A 23,112-nucleotide genomic window follows, 5' to 3' on the forward strand; every position below is an offset into this window, starting at 1 on the left:
TGTGTGCCTGTGTGTGTGTGTGCCTGTGTGTGTGTGCCTGTGTGTGTGTGTGCCTGTGTGTTGTGTGTGCCTGTGTGTGTGTGTCTGTGTGTGTGTGTGTCTGTGTGTGTGTGTGTGCCTGTGTGTGTGTGTGTGTGTGTGTGTGTGTGTGTGTGTGTCTGTGTGTGTGTGTGTGTGTGTGTGTGTGTGTGTGTGTGTGTGTGTGTGTGTGTGTGTGTGTGTGTGTGTGTGTGTGTGTGTGTGTCTGTGTGTGTCACTATTAACTGAGCCCAGGGCCTCCTGCATGCTTAGCCAGCACTGTATCACCGAGCTACATCCTAACTCTTCTTGAATTTTTGTTCTTTTGAGAAAGTTTCTCTGAGTACCCAGCTCACTTAGCCCCATGCTGCAGCCAGGGCAGGCTTTGGAGCTTGCGCCCCTCCTGCCTCAACCTCCTAAGTGTCTGGGATGGCAGGCCTGGGCCCGCAGGACTTACTATGCTTTCTCTTATCATTCACTCACTCACTCACTCACTCACTCACTCACTCATCCTGAGTGTATGTGGTAGGGAGTGCTCATGTCACTGTAAATACCTCGAGGTCAGAGGACAACTAACAGGAATTAGTTCTCTTTTTTAAAAAGTAATTTATTTTTAGTGCATTGTTGTTTTGCCTACATGCTTGTTTGATATTGGAGTTACAGACAGTTGTGAGCTGCCATGTGGGTGCTGGGAATTGAACTCAGGTCCTCTCGAAGAACAGTCAGTGCTCTTAACTGCTGAGCCATCTCTTCAGCCCCCTACCTAGTTCTCTCTACCACTTGAGTTCTAGAGGCTCAAACTGAGGTGGTCTGGCTTGGTGGCAAGTGCCCACCTACTGAGACATTGCTCTGACCTCTTCTTGCATTTGTGAAAATAATGTGAGCTAAATATAAAAAAATCTTTAAAACCTGTAGAACAGGAACTAATTTGCTTTAAGAACATTTTACGCAAAACAATGATTATCAAACAATCTTTCAAAATATTTATTCCAAGTAAAAATTCATACAAAGTGGTATATACAGGAAGACGGTGTTGGGTAAGATAATTCAGGAGAGCCTTGAGGAGCACAGTCCTTGAGTTATCAAATGAAAAAATTCAAAGTAATTCTACACAAGATACTTTAATTAAAAATACTGTCATTTCATGCAAACAACAAGATCATACTGGCCACCAAGTCAGAAAAACTAACCCTTACAGCTTATGCCCTTGTGCGCACAGCTCTTACCCAGTTCTAGGAAACATATCTTTTATCCCCTAAAAAGATCATGTCTTCTTGGTTCTTAATTCCAGTGGAAATTATTCAGTGTTTTATTTTTTTCATAAGTAAAATATTTTTTTCCAGACAGCTACTGAGCAATCAAATGAACCATTAAAATGGGAGTTAATATCTAAATTATTTTTATGAAAGCAAGAATGGCTAGATAATGGGTCTCTGGGCAAGGGAGGGTGGTGTGCTGATGAACAGTGACTTTCAGGGTGAGAGCTGGGTGAGCTCTGAAGGCCTTCTTCCTGAGAACAGCCTTTGTTGACAGGCGCCTCCGTCAGGCATCTTTTCCCAAAGGCATGGATCACAGACAGATGGACGGACAGACAAATAGACACAGGCACATATACACAGAAACATTCATATAGACAGACAGACAGACAGACAGACAGACAGACACACACACACACACACACACACACACACACACACACGGCTGGGCTTTGGTGGTGCACACCTTTAATCCCTGCACTCAGGAAACAGAGGTAGGTGGATCTCTGAGTTCAAGACCAGCCTGGTCTACAGAGCGAGTTCCAGGACAGCCTCCAAAGCAATACAGAAAAACCCTGTCTCGAAAAACCAAAAAAAAAATATATATATATATACACACAGACATACACGTACACACACAAAACCAGGAAATCAAAAGTAAAACCAAAGTCCCTGGCTTTTGTAGGTGCTGAGGAGTTGCAGAGGGATGGACAGACAGACAGACAGACAGACAGACAGACAGACACACACACACACACACACACACACACACACACACACAACCAGGATATCAAAAGCGAAGTTCCTGGCTTTTGTAGGTGCTGGGCAGAGTTGCAGCCTCTGAAGTCCCATCAGAGGAGACTGGACAAGAGCTGAGTCCTGCAAGGCTGTCCCCAGGACAGGGGGACCAGTGTGGGAGACTCACTGCCCCCTGCAGAGTCACTCCAGGCCATCCCCTCCTCCCTAGACGCTTGCCAGCTCTATTCTGTCCTGTCTTTCTGGGCCACTGCACTGTCCTCCTGCTCCTGGCTCTCAAGACGGCTGGGCCGGGCTTCCTGTTCTTCCTCCTCCGAGTCTGACTCAGATTCATCGTTGTAGAAATGAATGGTGGCTTGCACTGGGAAGCTGGCCAGCACTTTTTCCCCAGAACTCTGCAGGTATTCTTGACGCTTTGAAAGGGGTAAGTAAAGTCTAACATTAAAGAAACAAATGAGCCATTAGTACAACCTAAAAAAGCTCCTGGCAGAAGCACGTAATGTCCCCATTTCTGTCTCCATCTTGCCCTTCCCTGTACATGGTGCTTTTCTAAGTTACCAGAACACAGGACTGGACTCCTGCTAGGAACTAGTTAATAAACCCCACACTGGTCAACTGAGACCCACAGCAAAGATGTCAGCATTAACTGGGCTCTAATCTTAAAAGGCCCGCTTTCTTCAGAGGGATAACCTGAGCCCTCCTGGAGGGGAAATGTCCGTTCTCACACGTCCTTCTAGCCTGGAGGAGTAACTGACTGTTCCAGACATGAAGAGAAGGAGTAGAGGTGGGTCCCTCTCTCCAGAAGGAAAAGATGGACTTGGGGAAAGACATAGAGAGGAAGAGAGAGGGAGGGAAGAGGGTGGGAGGTGGGGAGGGAGGGAGGGAGGGAGGGGGCATAAGAGAGAAGACAGAGGAGGAGGGAGAGGAAGGAGGAAGGAAAAAGGCTAAATATATACAAATTGGAACCCCCAAATTTCAAGTTTTCTAAAACAAGAGATTCTAGTTATTACGAAAAGTTTTAAAAAATAAATTTTAAATAGCCCCATTAATCTCTTAATATTTTCACTTATTAATTCATTTCCTCCCCCCACTCCCATGGTCTTCTGAGGAAGGAGTTTGTCAATTGTGTCCATCTACTGCTGCTGATTTTAGTTAGAGGACAGGGAGAGAGAATACACCCGCTATAGACTGTGTGCAGTTTCCTGAGATCCCAGTGGGTCAGTGCTCCTCCAGCTCCAGGCACCCTGGGCAACATCTGGAGACATTTTGATTAACACAACTAAGGAGACGCTCCTGCTGTTTCTGGGCAGGAGCCGAAGCGCTGCCAAAATGCTGCAATGCTGGGGTCCATCCCTGCAACCCAGTCCTGCCCAGCCTACGTGTCAGTATGGCCAGAGCCCTGTAGTAGACAGAGCAACATGCAAAATGCATCAACGCATCTAAAACAGAAATATAAGCAAGGTTTAGGCCGGTCCACCTTTAAAGTCTGGTGGCTGTGTACTTGCCAGTGAGTTTGAAGAGCAAGTAGGATTTGCCATACGGCCAGTCCCAGCTTTTTTCTTCTTTCCTTTTTTTAAAATATAGAACACTTCAAGAATTTGCATGTCATCCTTGCACAGGGACCAGGCTAATCTCTGTATTGTTCCAATTTTAGTATACGTGCTGCCAGCAACACCCAGCTTTGTTTTCCTTTTCCTTTCCTTTCTTTGGTTTTTCCAGACAGGGTTTCTCTGTGTAGCAGCTCTGGTTGTCCTGGAACTCACTCTATAGACCAGGCTGGCCTCAAATTCACATCCTCCTGCCTCTGCCTCCCAAGTGCTGGCATTAAAGGCGTGCACCACCACTGCCTGGCCAGTCCAGCTTGTAATGAAACATTAAATGCATGAAATTATGAACAGATTCTAGAAATATAACAAAATGTCCTTGAAATTCCTTGGTAAGGAAACAAAATAATACTAGATAATATGTTTAATTCTCCACAGTTTGTTGAAAATGCTAATGTGTACTAACATCTAGAGACCACAGGCTTTTTACCATGAAGTAGTGTATTACCTGACAGGGTGCTGGAATCCAAAGGCTCCCTTTGATTCTAAAGTTTGTTGGTTCCCCCCAGGCTCACACTGAAAAGACAAACATGGAAACACAGATGTAGTCAAGGAGCCACAGACTGTACCAGCTTGAAGTTTTTTGTTTATTTATTTTTTTTTGGTGTTTTTTTGTTTTGTTTTGTTTTTCGAGACAGGGTTTCTCTCTGTAGCTTTGGAGCTTGCCCTGGAACTTGCTCTGTAGACCAGGCTGGCTTCAAACTCAAGAGAGATCCTCCGCCTCTGCCTCGAGTGCTGGGATTAAAGGCGTGTGCCACCACCTGACCACCATCTTGAAATTTTAAAGATACAACTTAAGCAGTCTGTAGCAACTGCTAGCTGTGCTGGAACCTAGCAACTTGTGTGTGTCTATCACAGGCTCTGCTTCCTAAAAGGTCTATCCACAGTGGTCCAGGTACCGTGAGGGGTCAGACCTTAAATCCATGTGTGCGGTATGGTGTATTTGTGTGCATGTGTGTGTGCAAGTATGCTTGCTCACAGGCGTGGCCTACCAGCAAGCTCCAAGATTCCCGTCTCAGTCCCTAGTGTACCAGGCTTTGTACATGGGTCCTGGGGATTAGAACTCAGGTACTCATGATTGCACAGCAATCACTTTGCCCAATGAGCCATCTCCCCAAAAACCCAGGTCCTGGATTTTACATAGATAAATAAGCCACAACACACACACACACACACACACTTGTTTATGTGGGTATATGTAGGTAAATACACACACACACACACACACACACACACAGATTTCGCTACCTACAAACCACTTGTGGTGGCCCACCTTCTTTCTTAGAATAACAAGTCTTATCATGCTTTATACCCCGTTACTTGCATACATGAGCGTCTTTCCCCAGGCATGCGACTGTAGAGTCCTGGGACTTTTCTGGTAGAGTGAAGCACCTTCCTCCTCTCTCTGAAGGAGGGAGGGTAAACGGGACACAGATAAGGGAGCCGGGGTGAAATGAATGAGATGCAGTGGTGACCGAGGGCCTCCAGAGCTCCGCCAGCACTAATTGCTAAACTTGATCCTAAAGACGGCAAATAGAGGCAAATTTCTGAGCACGAATAAATAGAGTTGGGTTTGACCCCAAGATCAACTTTTAAGATGATGGTTCAATGCTCAAGTCTCCATAGTCTGTTTCTTAACGATGACGGTGGCCGCTGGGCCTGCACATGGAGACTGAAGTAAGGGCTGGCAGGCACAAGTCTAGGCCAGAGATGGTAAAGGCAGCAGTGACAGCTGAGGGGACAACAAAAGAAAAGGTGATTACAAGTACTTCTGCAGCATCCAACAAACCTGGGGCCATTTGCAAGCAAGGAGCTAAGAGAGGAGCAAGAGTGTGACAAAGATCATGAGGACCAGGGCAACAGGGAGCTGATCTTGTCCCTGCTAACTGCTGGTCAGAGTGGGCAGGAGGGGAGGGCATGGTCCTGACTCATCCCATTCTGCCTAGACTCTGGCCGCTGAACCGGACTGGATTTGACTTGAAGCAGAGTCAGGTTGTGCAACCGGCTAAGAAACAGAAGTCAAGTTTTATCTCAGGTCTCTGAAAGCTTTACAGAATGGGTCAAGGAGCTAAAAAGGGCTGAGGCAGAGATAAGAAAACCCAAGTTCTTTTAGATTCCATATAGTTTAGTGAAAACCAGATTAGGGACAGGACGAAGCCTGCCAACGAGGACTGAGAAGATTTAATATGGTTGCTCTCTGTGCCCTTACATCCTGTAGGAGACCTGAGGATATGCAAGTGGTGTGTGTGTTTGTGTGCCTGTGGGGTGTGTGTGTGTGTGTGTGTGCCTATGGTGTGTGTGTGTTTGTGTGCCTGTGGGGTGTGTGTGTGTGTGTGTGTGCCTATGGTGTGTGTGTGTTTGTGTGCCTGTGGGGTGTGTGTGTGTGTGTGTGTGCCTATGGTGTGTGTGTGTTTGTGTGCCTGTGTGCATATATAGTCATCTGTGAGCAAACTGGTCAACAGGATGTCTCTGCAGACATCACAGTGTATCAGCTGTCTCTCCATGCTGACACTGTGAAGAGCTAAGTGGAGCTAAGTGAGGTTCTTTGGAACATAAACCTTCACATTGATGCTGACTCTTCAGAACTATGGGAAACAACTTCCCAAGTGCTGGAATGACAAAGCATGAGCCACCACCCCTGGCTCTCCAAAAGATCTTAATGAAAGATCGGCTTTCACGGAGGGAAACATTGAAGTACCCACACTCTGGTAATTAAATGGGACTAGAAAAGCAAACCAGCTAAGCGCCGTGTTTAAGGTGTGTGCATCTTTTAAGCTCCAAAGAACATCAGGGCAGAGAGTTTCAGCCTCGGACCTCTAACTGCAAGGCTGGATAGTAGGACTCACCTAGGTCCTGGCAGTGTGGACAAGTAGCCAGGAAGGAAATGCCCCAATGCCAAGAAGCATCAAGGCTAGGGGCTGTCAAGCAGCACAGTGATAGGATGTTTGTCATCTGATACCCCAGTCACCAGGTTCCATCATCAAGGTAAAAAAATTTTTTTTTCTAAGATGATCTATCACTTTTTTCCCAGTCCAGGGGAGGACACAGCTCTCTAGGGGCACCATGTGGGTACAGGTGACTCCTGTATAGACTTTATATCTTATTGTAATTTCAATCTGCTTGCTAGAAGTCCGGGGACAGGTCACCAAGCCTCAGTACCTCTCATAATTCTCTATAAAATAGCTTGGAGACTTGGGCTGTGGAACTGTCCTGCTTTGCTAAAAGGGGGTGTTATTAGACAGAAGCTCAGGATGCAGCCCAAGCGCCAGCTCATTCATCCAGCTTGCTCAGGGGAGCCGGGTTCACTGAGGCCTGCAGAGAACCAGGCTGTGACCTCTACAGAGAGTAAGGTTTCTCTTACCAGGGAATTTGGCTCCCTGGTAAAGCTGGAACCTAGTGACAACACAAGACCCAGGGGTGGCTCCCAAGTCCTGCCCTGACAGGGGTGTGGGAAGGCAGCCAGTTCCACAACCCCCTACAGAGCACCAGGCGCCCCCACCCACCCAAATCCTGGATATAGCTGCTTTGTATGAAGTGCAGACAACTAGAAAGGGCTGGGCCTTAACACAGTCGCCACAGGGGCTTTCTCATCAGAACAGAGTAAAAGCTGCCTGCCATCTAGTACTTCTGGACTCACGCACAACTGAGCGACCCCACTGTTGTCATGTTTCACTTAGAGGAAAATTTGATAACTTGTGAGCGTCCCTTTTAAAGTTTGACTTTTAAGAACTTGGGTCTGAATGCAATACAATAGAAAGAAATCTCTCCCATCACTTAGAAATTGGGAGCAGTAATAATCAGAGCTAAAATATCACTTATTAGAGGAAGGAGGGCTACTTTCCCAGACTTCACTTTTCTTACACACGTCTGTACATTAAGCTGTATCCCACAGGTGTAAAGTAAATAAAATTCATAGTCCACCCCCCCAATCAGGGTAACTGACTAAAAGTTAATTTATATTTGAAACTATAACAAATGTAAGCTAGTCATTACCTTAATAAGTTAAAAGCAATTGAGTGGCAATGCAAAGATAAAGGGATGGTTGTGGCAATCAATCTTTGCCTACAAAGCTCTCTGCTTGAGTGTATTTGCACAGACAACAGTTCCTCCAGAGCTCTCGCAGACAGGGCCAAAAGTGCTTCTAAAGGGCCAGACGCTGGGAGGGGGCTTTTAAAAGCCCCACCTGGGCTCTCGAGGTGGATCTCATGTCTGCCTTTCTTTGCACCGTGGCACCAGCCACCCGCTCATGGGGAAGTCAGCTTTTCTCTAATGGGGCTGGGGCTGGGTTTTGCCCCTCCCTTCTCCACCCGCTAACACCCCATAACCCACACCACACACACACACACACACACACACACACACACACACACCGTGTAATTACCACGCAACAGCTATGTCCTCAGTGTTTCTTCTCAAGGATGGAGAAGCAATCAGGAGGAGCCCAGTGGGCCGATTGCACCTCTGCTCACTCAGGCTCTACCTGTTGGCCCTCCAGGCACTCTGGGTTAGAAGACCAAGCGAAGTGGATGGAGGAGACCTCTCCTGCCTTTGTTTTTTGATTCCTATAGACGCGGTGCCACTTTCCGGCTCGACTGTCGTTGCGTTACCCACGATTTAGCTTACCGGGCATCCAGCTCTGGTCAGCTCGGCGTCTCCAGGAGGCGGCATCCACGGTCTCCACAGAGCTGGAGAGGAACTGGAAACAAGCACCAGGAGACTGAACCCCGGACTTTCTGCCGCCCCCCCCAAAATGTTACTACGAGAGTATAGTGTCTGCTCGACCAAGAGGCCCTGCGCACCCCACGTTCCCTTGAGCTCTGTCCGCAGACGCACGGGCCAGCCAGTACCTCACCACCCCTGCCCCCTTCCTGCAGAAGTCTCTGCCCTCTGCTTCCGAGTCCCAAGTCCGACACCATCAGCTCGGGGCACCAGTCAGCCAGGTCTTTTTCTGCCGGCTAAGCTGTCAGGGATTCCTCGAGACTTCGCCTTACAGCTGGTTGGTGTCATCCGCACACCTCTGCCGCGGAAGGCTCTCGATGCTCCACCGCGCCAAGGGGCAATCTGTGTCCCCACCGCCAATGCGCCTCCCCAGCTAATGTGGTTTCCTCCTGCTCCGCAGCTCTAAGCAGAGCTGGGTCCCGGGGATGGGCAAACCCCGAGTCCCGGTGCGCGGAAAGGGGACGGTCACTTCGTGACGGAGCGCGGGCTCCTTTCCAGGTTCCGCGGAGCCCCCATCTCACCCCCAGCTCCCAGTGTCCCCTCCAAACGGGCAAGCGTGCGCCCCTGTCCCTGCCGGGTGCTGCCGGGGTCCCGGCACTCAGGGTCTGGGGGGCGGCCGCACCGGGGCGCAGGGACACCCTCACCTTTCGGGCCCTGGCGGCGGCGGCGGCGGCCTCGCGGGATCATCCCCGGGACAGTGGCAGAGGCGTCCCCGCGCCTCCCGGGCCCCGGCGGCCGCCTGGGATCTCATGGTGCGGGCGGGCGGGCGGCGGACGCTAGTCCGCGCCCCGACGGCTCCGGTCGGCTCGCCCAGCGCGCTCACCTAGCGGCTCGCTGCGCGCCAGGTTTAAAGGCAGGGGCGGGGCGGGGCGGGGCGGGGACCGCGGGAGGGACAGAGGAAGCGGAGGGTGGAGTGGAGACCAGAAGGGCCCGAGGAAGACAGCCTGCCCCGACGACGAGCAGGGGTGCGTCCCGAGTGCAGAGGGACAAAAGGAAACCCAGAGGGTCAGGGGCGGAGCCCTGCGGGATGGCGGCGGCGGCTGCTGCCCTGGGGTTGTCCCCGGGGTTCTGATTCCGTCCAGGAGGGTCCCATCTAGCCTTGACACCCCCAGGTCCCCAGTCTCCCTTCCGCACTGCGGGACGTCGTGGGTGTGGGGCAGAGTCCTCGCGACCCCGAGGGTCCGAGGCTGCCACGTCTGGGTCTGGGTACGAGGAAGCCGGGGAGGCCCCTGAGCACCCCCTTTCCCAGTCACCGGCTCCCAGGGAGGACTGCGACTTGCTCTACATTACTTAAGTGGTTGTTTTTAAAAACCGAAAATGTCCAGGGAATGAAATGTTTCCATATGGTTTTCCTGCAAGATTTAGGGAATGTTTAACCCCAACGAAGGGCAAACTGGAAAGAGGGAGAAATGACAAACCTTATACACTGAATTAAAAACCCTGAGTCCAGGGGAGGTCGCTGAGGGTGAGCAGAGCAGTAAGGTGTCAGTTTGTTTGTTTTTTTAAAATAACAAAACATCTGGATGCGCTTTCTAAGTTTGATAGCATGTATCTGTTAGCCCAGAAGTTAGACTTCAATTTAGCACTAAAGGCATCTTTTGAAGAGAGAATGAAAATACATCTTGAGTGGCTGGAGAGATGGCTCAGAGGTTAAAAGCACCGACTGCTCTTTCTGAGGTCCTGAGTTCAATTCCCAGCAACCACATGGTGGCTCACAATCATCTGTAATGAGATCTGGTGCCTTCTTCTGATGTGCAGATATATATGGAAGCAGAATGTTGTATACATAATAAATAAATAGAATCTTAAAAAAAAAGAAAATACATCTTGATCTCAGTCACTTATAGGAGGCAGACGAAAGAGGATCTCTGAGTTCGAGGCCAGCCTGGTCTACAGAGTGAATTCCAGGACAGCCAGGGCTACACAGAGAAACCTTGTCTCGAAAAAACAAAATAAATTAATAAACAATTCGAATAGGTCTTTTATTTTCTGTCCTCATCCTGTGTACACAATCCATGCCCTCTACTGAGTTCTGGACACTATGGGAAAATAGAGACAAGGTTTTTAAAATCTTATTTATATTTATTCCTTTTATTTTGTGTGTGTGCTGCCTGCCCATATGTCTTTGGACCACTCTCATGCTTGGTGGTGCCTTTGGGTGGGTCCCATGGAACTGGAGTTACAGGCAGTTGTGAGCTGCCATGAGGGAGCTGGGAATCAAACTCAGGTCCTCTGCAAGAGCAACACGTGCTCTTAACCACTGAGCCACCTCTCTCTCCCCTAGACACAAGGTTTAAAAAGACTGGAAGTGGTTTCCGAGGGTCTCCTAAGGCCTAATTTGTTTTTACATTTATTTATTTATTTATTTATTTATTTATTTATATGGGCAGGGTGTACAAGTAGAGGGGTAGAGGACAGCTTGGGGGAGTCCATTTTCTCTGTCCCCCCTGTGGATTCTGGGCTCAGACTCAAGTCCTCAGGTTCCATGGCAGGCAAGCATCCTTATTCACTGAGTTATTTTGTTGGCCCGGGGTTACTAAGGACTTTGAAGGGCTTTTAAAAACTGTTTTCTAAATCTTCAACAACTAATACATTACTTTTTACTGTGGCAAAATAGAAAACAAATTTACCGTTTTAATCACTTTCCAACCCACACTTAGGTGACACAAAGGACACTCATCTGGCCTCCAGAACCTTCCAGCATCCTGCAGGGAGGCTGCCCCTGCTGAATAACTTCAGGTCCGACCCCCACCTCCGCCTTGGTGACCACTGCTAATTCCTGTATCTATCAATGTAACCGTTGTGCTCCTTTCTGAAGCATTTACTAATGCTGTCACCCTCACCCCAAGCCTGCAAATGAGGCTTTATCCTCAATGTACAGATTGGGAAACTCAGAGATTGGCTCAGTGGTTTAAGAGCCTGTGACTGACCTTGAGGAGGACCAGAGCTCAATTCAAGTACTCACATAGAGTGGTTCTCAAAAGGGTTGACATGCTGAAACTCCAGGGGGTCTGATGCCCTCTTCTGTCTCTGTGGGCACCTGCACTCCTGGGGACATACGAGCCCTCCAGACACACAAACACGATAGTTGAAAAAGTAGAAGACACTGGCCTTCAGAGAGATTAAATAAGCTAGGATTGAACAACACCCAAAATAAATATCAAGGCAAAAGGCTCCAGCACAGCTCACACAGAGTGACATGTAGTCTTCTCTCTTTTGTCTTCATTTCTCACTTATGCTAAGAGAAATGTAAGATCCATGGTCAAAGCGTGGACAGCTTGAGTAACAGAATGTTTGCTTGTAGTTCAAGGTATAAAACAGATGTCCACAAGTTCTTTGTTTTTTTTTTTTCTTTTCCCAGACGGTTTCTTTGTGTAACAACCCTCATTCTGTAGATCAGGCTGACCTTGAACACACAGTGATCTGCTGCCTCTACTTCCTGAGTGCTGGGTTTAAAGGCGTGCATCGACACAACCTCCGGGCCAACTTTTTTATTTTTAATTGTGAAACACACACATAAATGTAACCTGTTCAATATTTATAAATGTTATTATTTATTTGCATGTTTTCAGGGCTGACCACTTGGTATTAGATAACCAATTGGTGTGTTCTTCCCTAGGGAAAACTATTTATTTCCCTCTCAGTATCCCTTAGTTCCCTGTTCTGTTCTTTGTCTAGGGTGGAGGCCTCATGAGTTCCATTCTCTGTATATATTATTTATGATTTATTAAAGCTTGCCTGAGGATTCAGAAAGCGAAGTTAGCCTCAAGCTATAGAGATCAGGCAGCAATGGCACATACCTTTAATCCCAGGACTCAGGAGACAAAGGCAGATGGAGCTCTCTGAGTTCAAGGCCACCCAGGGCTACACGAGAATTGAATCAGTCTAAAAGAGAAACAGAGCTCAAGCCTTTAATCCCAGCACTAGAGAAATATATATATTTATATAATATATATATATATATATATATAAAGCAGGGGCTTCAGTAGTCAGTCTCAGGATTTTCCAGACAGTTTGAGGAGAGCATCGCAGTCTGGGATTGCAGTCTGAGGTTTGGCAGAGCCAGGATCGCCTTTCAGTCTGAGGTAGAGGTGAGAGCTAGCGGCCCGCTGCTTTGCTTTTCTGATCTCCAGCTTGAAGCTTGAACCCCAATATCAGCCTCTGGGTCTTTTAATTTTGAAGTTACACTGCCCCCATCCAACTTAGCATATCTACTGGTGTCATCCTTGTTCAGGTCATCTTTAGACAGTCATGTGGGTGAGACTTCACGGGTGTGACTTCTGACATTTCTAGAGGAAACAATCTCACAGCAAACTCCTGCTGCTTCCACTCCTTTTGAAAACACCCCGAGCCTTAGGTGCAGGGCTTGGGTTGCAGATATGCCACTTAGCTGGGCGCAGCTCTGTATTTTGAGTGATTGTGGATTCCATCTGTTGCAAAGAGGTTCCTTGATGAGGGGTTATTTTATTTTATATGCATGACTGGTCCCACTGAGGCAGAAGAGGGTGTCGAGTTCCTGGAAATGGAGATGTAGGGATCGCGATCCCCCTGTGAGGGCTGGGAACCTGGGTTCTTTGTCAGAGCATCCGGTGATCTAGCAACTCTTTTCTGTCTTTCTTGGTTGTTTTTTAGTTCACTCTATAGACACAGGGATTAAAATGCAGACAGTGGCTGGGGCATATCTCAGTGGTAGGTTGCCACAGCAAAAACAATCTACACTTAAAGTCATTGAGAGTGTAAAGGCTTTTTGGGTTACAGAGTATCCGAGAATAACAACTTCCCAGGGCAGGTCTTTATACATGAGGAAGCCATTGGGCAGAAGAGACAGAAAGTTCATGGGACCCTTGCCTTGTAATCTATGGAAACCACACCCTATCTCAGGTGACGAAGTAGGAAACACATGGAGATCCTATTTCGTGCTCTCTTGTCTTTAACTGCAAACTCTTGCTCAGATACTGACCTCTGGTGAGATCTTAGAGACAAAGAGTAAAGTTGTCCATCAGAGGGCTTCCGGCAGGTCTCTGAGGAGGATGCCAAAGTCAAAACATCCAAGAGGGTGGAGTATTTTTACATAAACAGTGTGGAAGACAAGCAGGGAAGCGATAACTTCCTTTCCTTCTGTCTGGTTCAGCCTCACTTCCTGTTACCTGCTCTTCAGAGTCTTGCACAGCTCTGGAAGCTGTTTTGGAAGTGGTGCCATTATTACTCGTCATGTTTTTATTATTATTATTACTTTATTAATTATTCTTTCTTTCACTGTTGAGAATCAAACTCAAGGCCTCATACAGGCTAGCAAGTGCTCTACCGCTGAGCGACACCCTGAGTTCAAGATTTAAAATAATTTTTAACTACATTTCTTTATTTACAAGGTGGGTTTGCGTCCATGTCACAATGCTTGTGGAGGCAGGTGGCAGCTTTGGGGATCAGTCATCTGGGTGTGGATTCCTGAGAGTGAACTGAGGTTGCCAGGCTTCCTGGCAGGCACCTTCTCAGCCCTCATAATTTTCTTAAATTGAAACAAAAATAGTGTATTTCTTCCATGAGAATAAGAGATACATTTTAGGTTAGAATGGTTTATGTGACATTATTTCTTTAAAAAGTGTATGTAAGTTAAAATTTGCTATCCTAACACTCTCTCAAGGGTGCAGGTGGTGTCATTGAGCACGGTGACATCTTCCTGTTGCCTCCCTGTGGTCCCCTCCCTTATAGGCCCACAATTTGATGGTTTAGTACCCACCCAGCAGAGTGTTCTCTCTAAACCACTAGCTAACACAGTGCTCAGCATCTTATCCCTGTATGTAAGATCTGGAATCTACAAAGGGTCCTAGAGCCACTCCCCTGAGGATACAGACAGACAGCTGTGCACGCATTTTGATGGCTCTGAAGATGCACGGAGAACAAGGAGGGAGGGAGGAACGAGCGTCCTCAGAGGTGTTCACGACTCTTAGAGATGTTATGAACATGGACGTTCTAACCTTTGAAATAAAATGAAATTAAGGCAGACACCTATAATCCCAGGACTCAGGAGAGAAAGGCAGGACGATTGGGAGCCAAGGTCGTCCTCAGCAACACAGCAAGTTCCAGGCAAGCCTTGGAACCGAAACAAGTAAACTCACCCAGCATATCACCCTTCCCTATGGAGTAGTGACACTCACTCCTAGCCCAGGCCTGGTGTCGCCAGTGGCTACATGTTGCTAGGACAATGTCCGGTGCGCAACAGACACTCCGTAAATGCCTCTTAAATGAACAAGTGCTTATCTTCCTATGTAGGGTATAACCTCTTTATTCCCCTTATGTCCCCAGAGCTCAGAAAAGTCTGTGTTGCACATGGGTGAGTTTGGTTGCCCTCAGATCACAAACACAGTGACCTACATCAGAGAGAAGTCTAGGGAGCATTCTACAGGTAGCCAGGAGGCTCAATTCGATAGGCCATGCAGGGCTGCAGGTCCCTTCTGTCTTGTGACGCTGTCTTTGGAAGGTGCAGCTACTGTCCTCGTGACCCAAGGTGGCGTTTCCCTGTGTCTCTGTTCCAAGAAGCAATCTGGGTTGTGTGTGTGGGGGGGGCAGGGGAGTCTGTGCTCACTCTGTTTCAGCACTGAATACTGGGTGGTTTATGGTCTAGAATTTACTCTCTTAATTGTAAAGGCTGGGAATTCCGAGATCGAGGGGCTGTTGGATTCCGTATCTGATGAGAGCTTGGTCGTAGCCATTAGCTCTCATTTTGATGGAGAAAGGTAGGCAATCCCAGGGGCTTCTCCGATGGGGGGCAGTACCGGTCTCTTTTCTTGTTTCTGTGATCCAGTGCTTGATGAAAGCCACAAAAGGAAGGAGCTTTTATACTTTGACTTACCATAAGAAGTACATTCCCTTGTGGTGAGGAAATCAGGGCAGCAGGAGAGAGTAGCAGGTCGCAGTCAGGGGGCAGAGAGAGGTGAATGCCTGTGATGAGTTCTTTTTCTTCCTCTATTCAGCCCTGGATCCCAGTCTGTGGAATGGCTCACCTGCATCTGAGGCAGTCTTCCCATCTCAGTTAGCCGGATCTTGAAGTTCCCCCACAGTTGGTCCAAAGGTTTGTCTCCTAGTGACTCTACATTCTGTGGAGTTACCAATCAAATTAACCACACAGGCACCAGCCTTATTGAGGATGCTTCATCCCCATGAAATAACTACTCCCAGAGACCCTGGTGCCTCCTGTGACTACACTGAGAATTAGGCTTTAACACGAATTTTGGGAGGATGACTCAAATTGCTTATGTCCTGGTGCCAGCCTGGTCACATGGCCACACTCATTTGCTGGGAAGCACAGTCATTCATTATTCTGCATCAAGCTGAACATGCTACAGTCAGAGGAAAACCAGGGCAGATATGAAGAGACAAGAAATCTAGCGGGCCTTGTAAGATGCGATGCTCAGTAGATACCTGCTGGAGGCAGAGGATGTTACCAATGAGGACCTGTGGGTGGGGTCCATACGCTGCTCCAGAGAGCAATGGGAAGCTTGGAAAACTCAACTGCAACGTTCTTTTACACTTTTTTTTTTTTTTTTTTTTTTTTTTTTTTGCAGAGCTAGGACCTGGGCCCAGACCTCATGCATGCCACGCAAGTGTCTAACCTCTGAGCAGCCCCCATCCAGACTCATTTAATTAATTTACATCTAAAAATTATTTTTATTTTATTTATGTGTATGTGTTCTATAAATGTGTCTATGTGAGACTGTGTGCACATGTGTGTGACTTGTTCCAGAGACCGAAAGAGTATCTCAGATCTCTTGCAGCTGGAGTTATAGGTGTTTGTGAGCTACTCCTGGTGAGCACTAGAATCTGAACTGGGCCCTAATGGTTGAGCAGTGAGTTCCCTTAACCACGGAGTCATCTGCCCATCTCCCAGTTGAGACAGGGTTTCATCTTGGAGTTCTGGCTGGCCTGCAACTCTGCACAGACCAGGCTGGCCTGCAACTCTGCACAGATCAGGCTGGCCTGGAATCTACAGATCTGCGTGCCTCTGCCTCCCACGGACTGGGATTAAAGGCGTGCGCCACCACACCTGGCTTCCCAGCCCCAATTGGAGAGAAGTTCTTATTATGTTGACCTGCCTAGCCTTGAACTCCTGGGCTCAAACTATCATAGCTAATCTTAACTGTCAACTTGACTATTTCTGGAATCAACTAAAACCCATGCAGTTGGACACACAAACCCGTATGTGCTGGTCTCTAAAAACTTGGCAATGTTATGCCAAGATCTCAGAGTCCCCTATAAACCAATGAGAAGACTGAATCCCATATGTAAAAGCAAAGAGCATTAATTCAGGCTTAAGCTTAGATTCTCTGTCTGTCTGACAAAGTCCTGTTGGGAGCAGAGAGTGCCAAGAAAGTTGGGGTAGGATTTTTGTCACAGTAGAGGTTGGTGGTTAGGAGATTTCAGGGTTCAAGACCCTGACTGGCTGACATTTGTCTAGGGGGTGTCCTGGTGAAAGCGGATGGGTGTGCCCTGGGCTAAGGGACATCTGGTGATCCTGTCTACAATGGTTGGAATGTTAGGTATTTCCTCGGTACTTTCTCCCCGTGTGGTGTCCAGGTGGCCTCAGCTTGTGGTCAGGTGTTGCCCCAGGGAAAACTGAAACTTCAGACCTACTTTCTGGTTGGTCTCCGCTAAGCTGTGGCATGGCAGCAGTGCAGCCAAGCAGCAGGTGTGTACCAAGTCATCCTGGGCCTTAAAGACCACAGTAAAAGGTTTCTGAACAATGAAAAATTAACCCCAAATCAAATGCGTGAGTCTGGCAGCACTTGCTTGTGTTGTGTCGGGACTTCACTGCAGCCTTGGCTCTGACACGCTTGTGTGCTTGGCACCCTGGATGGCTGTGTACCAACTTAGTGTTTTAATTGTGCACAAAGTGCTCTGCTCTTAGAGAAACTTCATGATTTGACTACAGAAAACAAAAACGTTCAATATTTTCCTAATGTCATTCTCAGCTTGTACCAGATCGGTATGTACAGCTTTGGTTTGTATTGTGTCAGAATGTTTTGATTTTCAAAACAGTTGACTAGTTTTCATGTCAACTTGACACAAGACAGGTTCCTCTGGCAAGAGAAAACAATTTACAAAATGGCTCCACAAGACTGGCTTGTGGAGTGGGAAGGGCAGTCCCAGCACTGGGTAGGTAGAGGCAGGGTTCCCATGAGTTCAAGTCAAGTCAGTCTTCATAGGGAGTTCCAGGCCAGCCAGAGCTAGAGTCTATCTTAAAAAACACAAACAGGAGAAGATTGCTTTAGGCAAGTTCCTGGGGTATTTCCTTGACTCATGGTGTCTGTGCTATGGTTGTACTCCATTTGGGCAAGTGACCCTGGGTTAAGAAAGCTATTGGAGCAAGCCAAGGAGAGCTAGCCAGCAAGCACTTCCCATGCCATGCTGGCCTCCTCCTCATCCCTTTCCTCATGTTGCTTCTGGCGATGGGCTCTATCACAGCAGTAGAAACCTAACTCCTACGATACTCTCTGTTCCATAGTCTCAAATATTCAGTCAGTATTTACTCTATGTAAAAACCAAGCACACTAGTGTGCAGAATTGCTGTCATCTTTAATAAATGACAAAATTACAAGCACGCCAAATAATTACCTTGCAATTTACAGCTAGTAAATGTTTGGTTTGTGTTAACTGCTTTATATACCTACACATCTGGGGTTTTGGAAAATTCCTCAGGCGGAAAGGGGTGATGTGTTCAGGAATGCACAGTTTTAGGGAAGCCGCTTACGGCTGGAGGTGGGGGTGGGCGTCTCATTTGTGCATCACAAAGTCCGACCGGATGGGCAGAAATGGGGGTAGCTTAGACACCCACTTGGGGCTGCCATCTCCAGTGGGGCAGACTTTCAACCGCAACTGCTAGATGCTGTATGGGGAAACTGAGCAACTGTCTTCTGGTGCTGGAAAAAGACGCAGCAGGAAGGGTACCCGTGGGCAAACGGTGCAGCCGAATGGCCAGCCTGGCTCCGAGGGGTACGGGGCACTACGGGGCCAGGCTGCGGCTGCGGGGTGCATGGCGGGTGTCAGGCTGCGGGGGTGCATGGCGGGGCGGGGGGTGCATGGCGGGCGTCAGCGCGGGGGTGGCGTGGCTGGGCGCGTGCATGGCTTGCATGGGGGCGTCAGGCTGCGGGGGTGCAGTGGGGGCGTCCCAGGCTGCGGGTGCATGGAGGGCGTCAGGCTGCGGGTGCCAATGCGGGGTTCAGGCTGCGGGGGTGCTGGCGGGCGTCAGGCCTGCGGGGGTGCATGGCGGGCGTCCAGGCTGCGGGGGTGCCATGTGGCGGGCGTCAGAGGTTGCGGGGGTGCAGTGGCGGGCGTCAGCTGGCGGGGGTGCAATGGTCGGGGTCAGGCTGCGGGGGTGCATGGCGGGACGTTCAGGCTGCGGGGTGCTGGGGCGTCAGGGCCTTGGGGGGTGCATATGGCGGGCGTCAGGGCTGCGGGGGTGCATGGGCGGCGTCCAGGCTGGGGGTGCATGGCGGACGTCAGGACTGCGGCGGGGTGCACCGCGGGGCGCTGCAAGCGGTGGCGCGATGCCGAGGCGCTCAGTGCGCACGTCCGTGGCCGCGCGCTGCTCGCAGCAGGCGCCCAGGGGGCGCAGCGGGTACCGCAGCGCGCCGACCGGTATGGGCGCAGTGTCGCCCGGCGAGCGCGGACGTCGAGGTAGGCGGGGGGTCGAAGCACGCGCGGGGCGGCTGTCGTGGGACTCTCGGCGGGAGGGCCGAGGCCGTCTTCGACGGGCGGGCGGAGCCTGGCCGGGATGTCGCCCGGGCCCGGCAGCCACGCGCGGAGCCCGGGGCCGCCGCCCACCGCACTGCGGAATATGGCTCCAGCGCGCCGCGGGCGGGGCTTCCGGTGGGCCGCATCCGGGGACCTTCGCTCCGCCACCACCGCGCGTGCGCGGCCGCCCGCCCTCCCGGAAGCGGGGAGAGTCGCGGCGTCGCGGGGGAGGAAGCTCTGCTGATGTCGGAGACACTGGGTAAAGCGTGGAGGCCGGGCCCAGTCAGTGAGAGCTGGCACGGGCGTCGGCGGGGGGCGTGGCTCCCGCCAGGGGGACGTTGGTGACGCTTCGTGTGCTGGCGTCGTGCGTCAGCCCCGTTGCTAAGCGCGTGCGTGGACCCGGCTGCCCAGCGCAGTCGCCTGCCTGCAGGGGTGAAGCTCGCACCTAGCCGGCGCCAGCGCGCACGCACGCACGCACGCACGCACGCACGCACATCGGCACGCACGCACATCGGCACGCACGCACGTCTGCGGTTGGCTGGATGAGTCCGCAGTGCGGCACCCGTTGTCGTGCAGAAGAAAAAGCCCCCTGACGGCAGAGTGCGCTCGAGGCCCCGAGGCCGAGGGGAGGATGGAGGGAAGGGTGAAAATAGGTCACCCGGGTTTGTCTTCATCAGATTGTACCGGGTAGGGATGCAGCTGCGGGGAGGACTTGCCCAGGGCCTCCCCAAAAGAAAGAGAGTATGCTCGAAAATGAGATCGTGAACGGCGCGGTCACCTGGTTCAAGTAAAGCAAGGGGGCGGGATGAGCAATATTTGTAACAAAACCGCGTCAGTGAGAGTGAGAGTGAGGTCACTATCTGCATTGGTGCTCTCTATGTCATTTCAGGATCCTTCTGCCTTCAGTGTGGGGCTCCCTCCCGCCCCCGCCCACTGTGGAGAGAGAGACAGGGAGAGAGAGAGGAGAGAGAGAGAGGAGAGAGACAGAAAGGGAGAGAGAGGCAGAGAGAGGAGAGAGAGAGACAGACACAGAGAGAGAGAGAGACAGAGACACACAGAGAGAGAGATACAGAGAGAGAGAGAGAGAGGAGAGGAGAGAGACAGAAACAGAGAGACAGAGAGGGAGAGAGAGACAGAGAGAGGAGAGAGACAGAAAGGGAGAGAGAGACAGAGAGAGGAGAGAGACAGAGACACAGAGAGAGAGACAGAGACACAGAGAGAGATACAGAGAGAGAGAGAGGAGAGGAGAGAGACAGAGAGGAGAGAGGAGAGACAGGGAAAGAGGAGAGAGAGAGAGACAGGGAGAGAGAGGAGAGACAGAGGGAGAGAGAGGCAGAGAGAGAGAGACAGAGAGAGAGGGGAGACACAGAGACAGAGAGGAGAGACAGACAGAGAGGAGAGACAGGAGAGAGACAGAGAGAGGAGAGACAGGGAGAGAGAGAGAGAGAGAGAGAGAGAGAGAGAGAGAGAGAGAGAGAGAGAGAGACTGAACTGGTGCCTGTACTCCCTTGAGATACCGTCTCTTACTGATCTCTCACTGATCTGGAGCTAGGCTGGCAGCCAGCAAGTTCCAGCCGTCTTCCTTTCTCTGCTTTCCTCCGCCCACACACTGCTGGGGTTACAGATGTGTGTGTGTGTGTGTGTGTGTGTGTGTGTGTGTGTGTGTGTGTGTGTGTGTGTGTGTGTGTGTGTGTGTGTGTGTGTGTGTGTGTGTGTGTGTGTGTGTGTGTGTGTGTGTGTGTGTGTGTGTGTGTGTGTGTGTGTGTGTGTGTGTGTGGTGTGTGTGTGTGTGTGTGTGTGTGTGTGTGTGTGTGTGTGTGTGTGTGTGTGTGTGTGTGTGTGTGTGTGTGTGTGTGTGTGGCCATGCCAAGCTTTTTATGTGGGAGCTAGGAGTTTGAAATTGAGTGCCTGGTGCCGGTGGTAGTTAGAAGAGCATACCTGATACTTGGGAACTGAAATTACAGGTGTGTGAGCTGCCGTGTGGGTACTGGGGAGCAAACCCCGGGTCCTCTAGAAGAGCAGCCAGTGCTCTTAATCACTGACACATCTCTCTGGTTCTAAAATACTTTTTAAAGTAGCTGATTAGTTGGGCAAACAATTCTGATATCTGTTGGCCATTTGAGCAGGTTGGCCAGAAGTTAGAAGTCTTTGTTTCTGCAGTATGCTGTAGTCACCTACTACTCCAAAGGTGTGTAAATATTAGTTATTTTTGGTTTTTGTTAAACAATGTGTTGTAGTTAGGGATATACATTTACATGCTCTAGCAGATTTAATCCCAGGAAAATGAACATGCCTATAATCCTAGCACTTGGGAGGTGGGAACAAGAGGATTGGAGTTCAGGCCCAGCCTCGGCCTTCAGGGAGTGGGAGGCTGTGCTTGTTGGGTTTTGTCTGCTTGACACAATCCTAGACATCTGGGAAGAGATTTTAATTGAAGAAACGCCCCCATAAGATTGGCCTGTGAGCAAAACTGTGGGTATCGTCTTGATTTATTGACGTGAACGGGCCCATCTCACTGTGGGTGCTGCCTTCCTTGGGCTGCTGGTCCTGGGTTCTTTAAGAAAGCAGGCTGAGCAAGCCACAGAGAGCAAGCCAGTAAGCAGCTCTTCTCATGGTGTCTGCTTCAGTTTCTGCCTACAGGTTCATGCCTTGAATTGCTGTTCTGACTTTGCTTCAGTGATAGAGTGTGACTTGAGAATTATAAACCAAAATAAACCCTCTGCTCCCCAAGTTGCTTTTGGTCATTGTCTTAGCTATTTTTCTATTGCTGAGATAAAACACCACGACCAAGGTAAGTTATAAAGGAAAGCATTTAATTTGGCATACAGTGTTTTAGGGTTAGAGTCTATGATGGCAGAGTGAAGAAACAGCTGAGAGCTCACACCCTGATCCACAGCTATGAGGAGGGGAGGGACAGACAGACAGACAGACAGACCGACAGACAGACAGACAGAGACAGAGAGACAGACAGAGACAGAGACAGAGACAGAGAGACAGACAGAGAAAGAATAAACACTGGAATCCTTCCAGTCGTTTAAAACCTCAAAGCCCTCCCCCAGTGACACACCTTCTCCAAAAGGCCACACCTAATCATCCCGCAAACAAGTCTACCAACTGGGGACAAAGTATTCAAATATGAGCCTTTGGGGGCCACTTTGATTCAAACCACCACAGTTAGAACATTTTTTCACAGCAGTAGAAGCCTAACTAGGGCAGAGGCCAACCTGGATGAGGCATGAGACACCTTTAAAAAAAAGATTTTGTAGTTAACAAAGTAGAAGTAACTTCATGTTTTATTTGCAAATGCCCTTGCTTGTAGGTAAGAAACATCATTTGAAAATGAAATAAATTTTTGCCACTGGGTGGTGGTGGTGCACACGTCTTTAATCCCAGCACTAAGGAAGCAGAGGCAGGAGGCTCTCAGAGTTGGAGGCCAGCCTGGTCTACATATCAAGTTCTAAGATAGCCAGGGATACACAAAAACCCTGTTTTGAAAAACAACAACAACAACAAAAAAACAACTTGCATTTTATCTTCCTTTCATTTATCCTCTTCTTTCTCCTTTTTGCAGGGGATGGGAGGGGGCATGGTCTCTATTTATCCTTGACTGGGCTGGAACTAATTGATATTTAGACAAGACTTGCCTTGAACTCACATAGATCCACCTGCCTCTGCCTCCAAAATGCTGAACTAAAGGCGTATGACACCAGGTCCAGATAATTCTGCATTTCCTTTTTTAAAAGATTTGATTTGATTTGATGAGTGTTTGTGTGAGGTGCCAGCAGTGTCCAGAACAGGCACCACACACCCTGTGATAGATGTCTAGATCTGAGAGTGGCAGTGCCTCGGGAAACCCTTTGGACAGGAAGCAAAGGTGTCATAGATGTCAGTCACCTTGAGTGGTGTTGGGTATGATAGTGAAGGAAGTGAGACAGGGTGGGGTGTCAGTGTGGAAGGGGTAGGGCCTCTTCAGTCTTTATGGGATTTCTGAAATAGCAAAGTTGCACTGAGCAGGAGGACACGGGCAAGCA

At 49.4% G+C, this 23,112-nt stretch overlaps 2 protein-coding genes and 1 pseudogene across 2 annotated transcripts in view; 1 reads left to right on the top strand and 2 right to left on the bottom strand.

Annotated features, from left to right (window-relative positions):
* Positions 1-2,254: 2,254 nt before the first annotated feature.
* Positions 2,255-9,104, bottom strand: LOC113835643 (protein ripply3-like). The gene is made up of 4 exons (XM_027415649.2): positions 8,998-9,104; positions 8,258-8,330; positions 4,083-4,150; positions 2,255-2,465 (listed from the first exon to the last, which is right to left on the bottom strand). Exons 1-4 carry the CDS (start codon positions 9,102-9,104, stop codon positions 2,255-2,257), a joined length of 459 nt encoding a protein of 152 aa, XP_027271450.1.
* On the bottom strand, positions 3,605-3,705 carry LOC113835658 (annotated as a pseudogene).
* Positions 9,105-19,321: 10,217 nt separating the features above from the next.
* Positions 19,322-23,112, top strand: part of Hlcs (holocarboxylase synthetase) — a 176,963-nt gene continuing 173,172 nt past the window's right edge. Inside the window, exon 1 of the mRNA XM_027415648.2 lies at positions 19,322-19,340. The gene's annotated coding sequence lies outside the window, so the exon portion shown is untranslated. The remainder of the gene's footprint in view (positions 19,341-23,112) is intronic.

The sequence above is a fragment of the Cricetulus griseus genome, chromosome 4 (genome assembly GCF_003668045.3).
Source record: "Cricetulus griseus strain 17A/GY chromosome 4, alternate assembly CriGri-PICRH-1.0, whole genome shotgun sequence".
Lineage (NCBI taxonomy): Eukaryota > Metazoa > Chordata > Mammalia > Rodentia > Cricetidae > Cricetulus > Cricetulus griseus.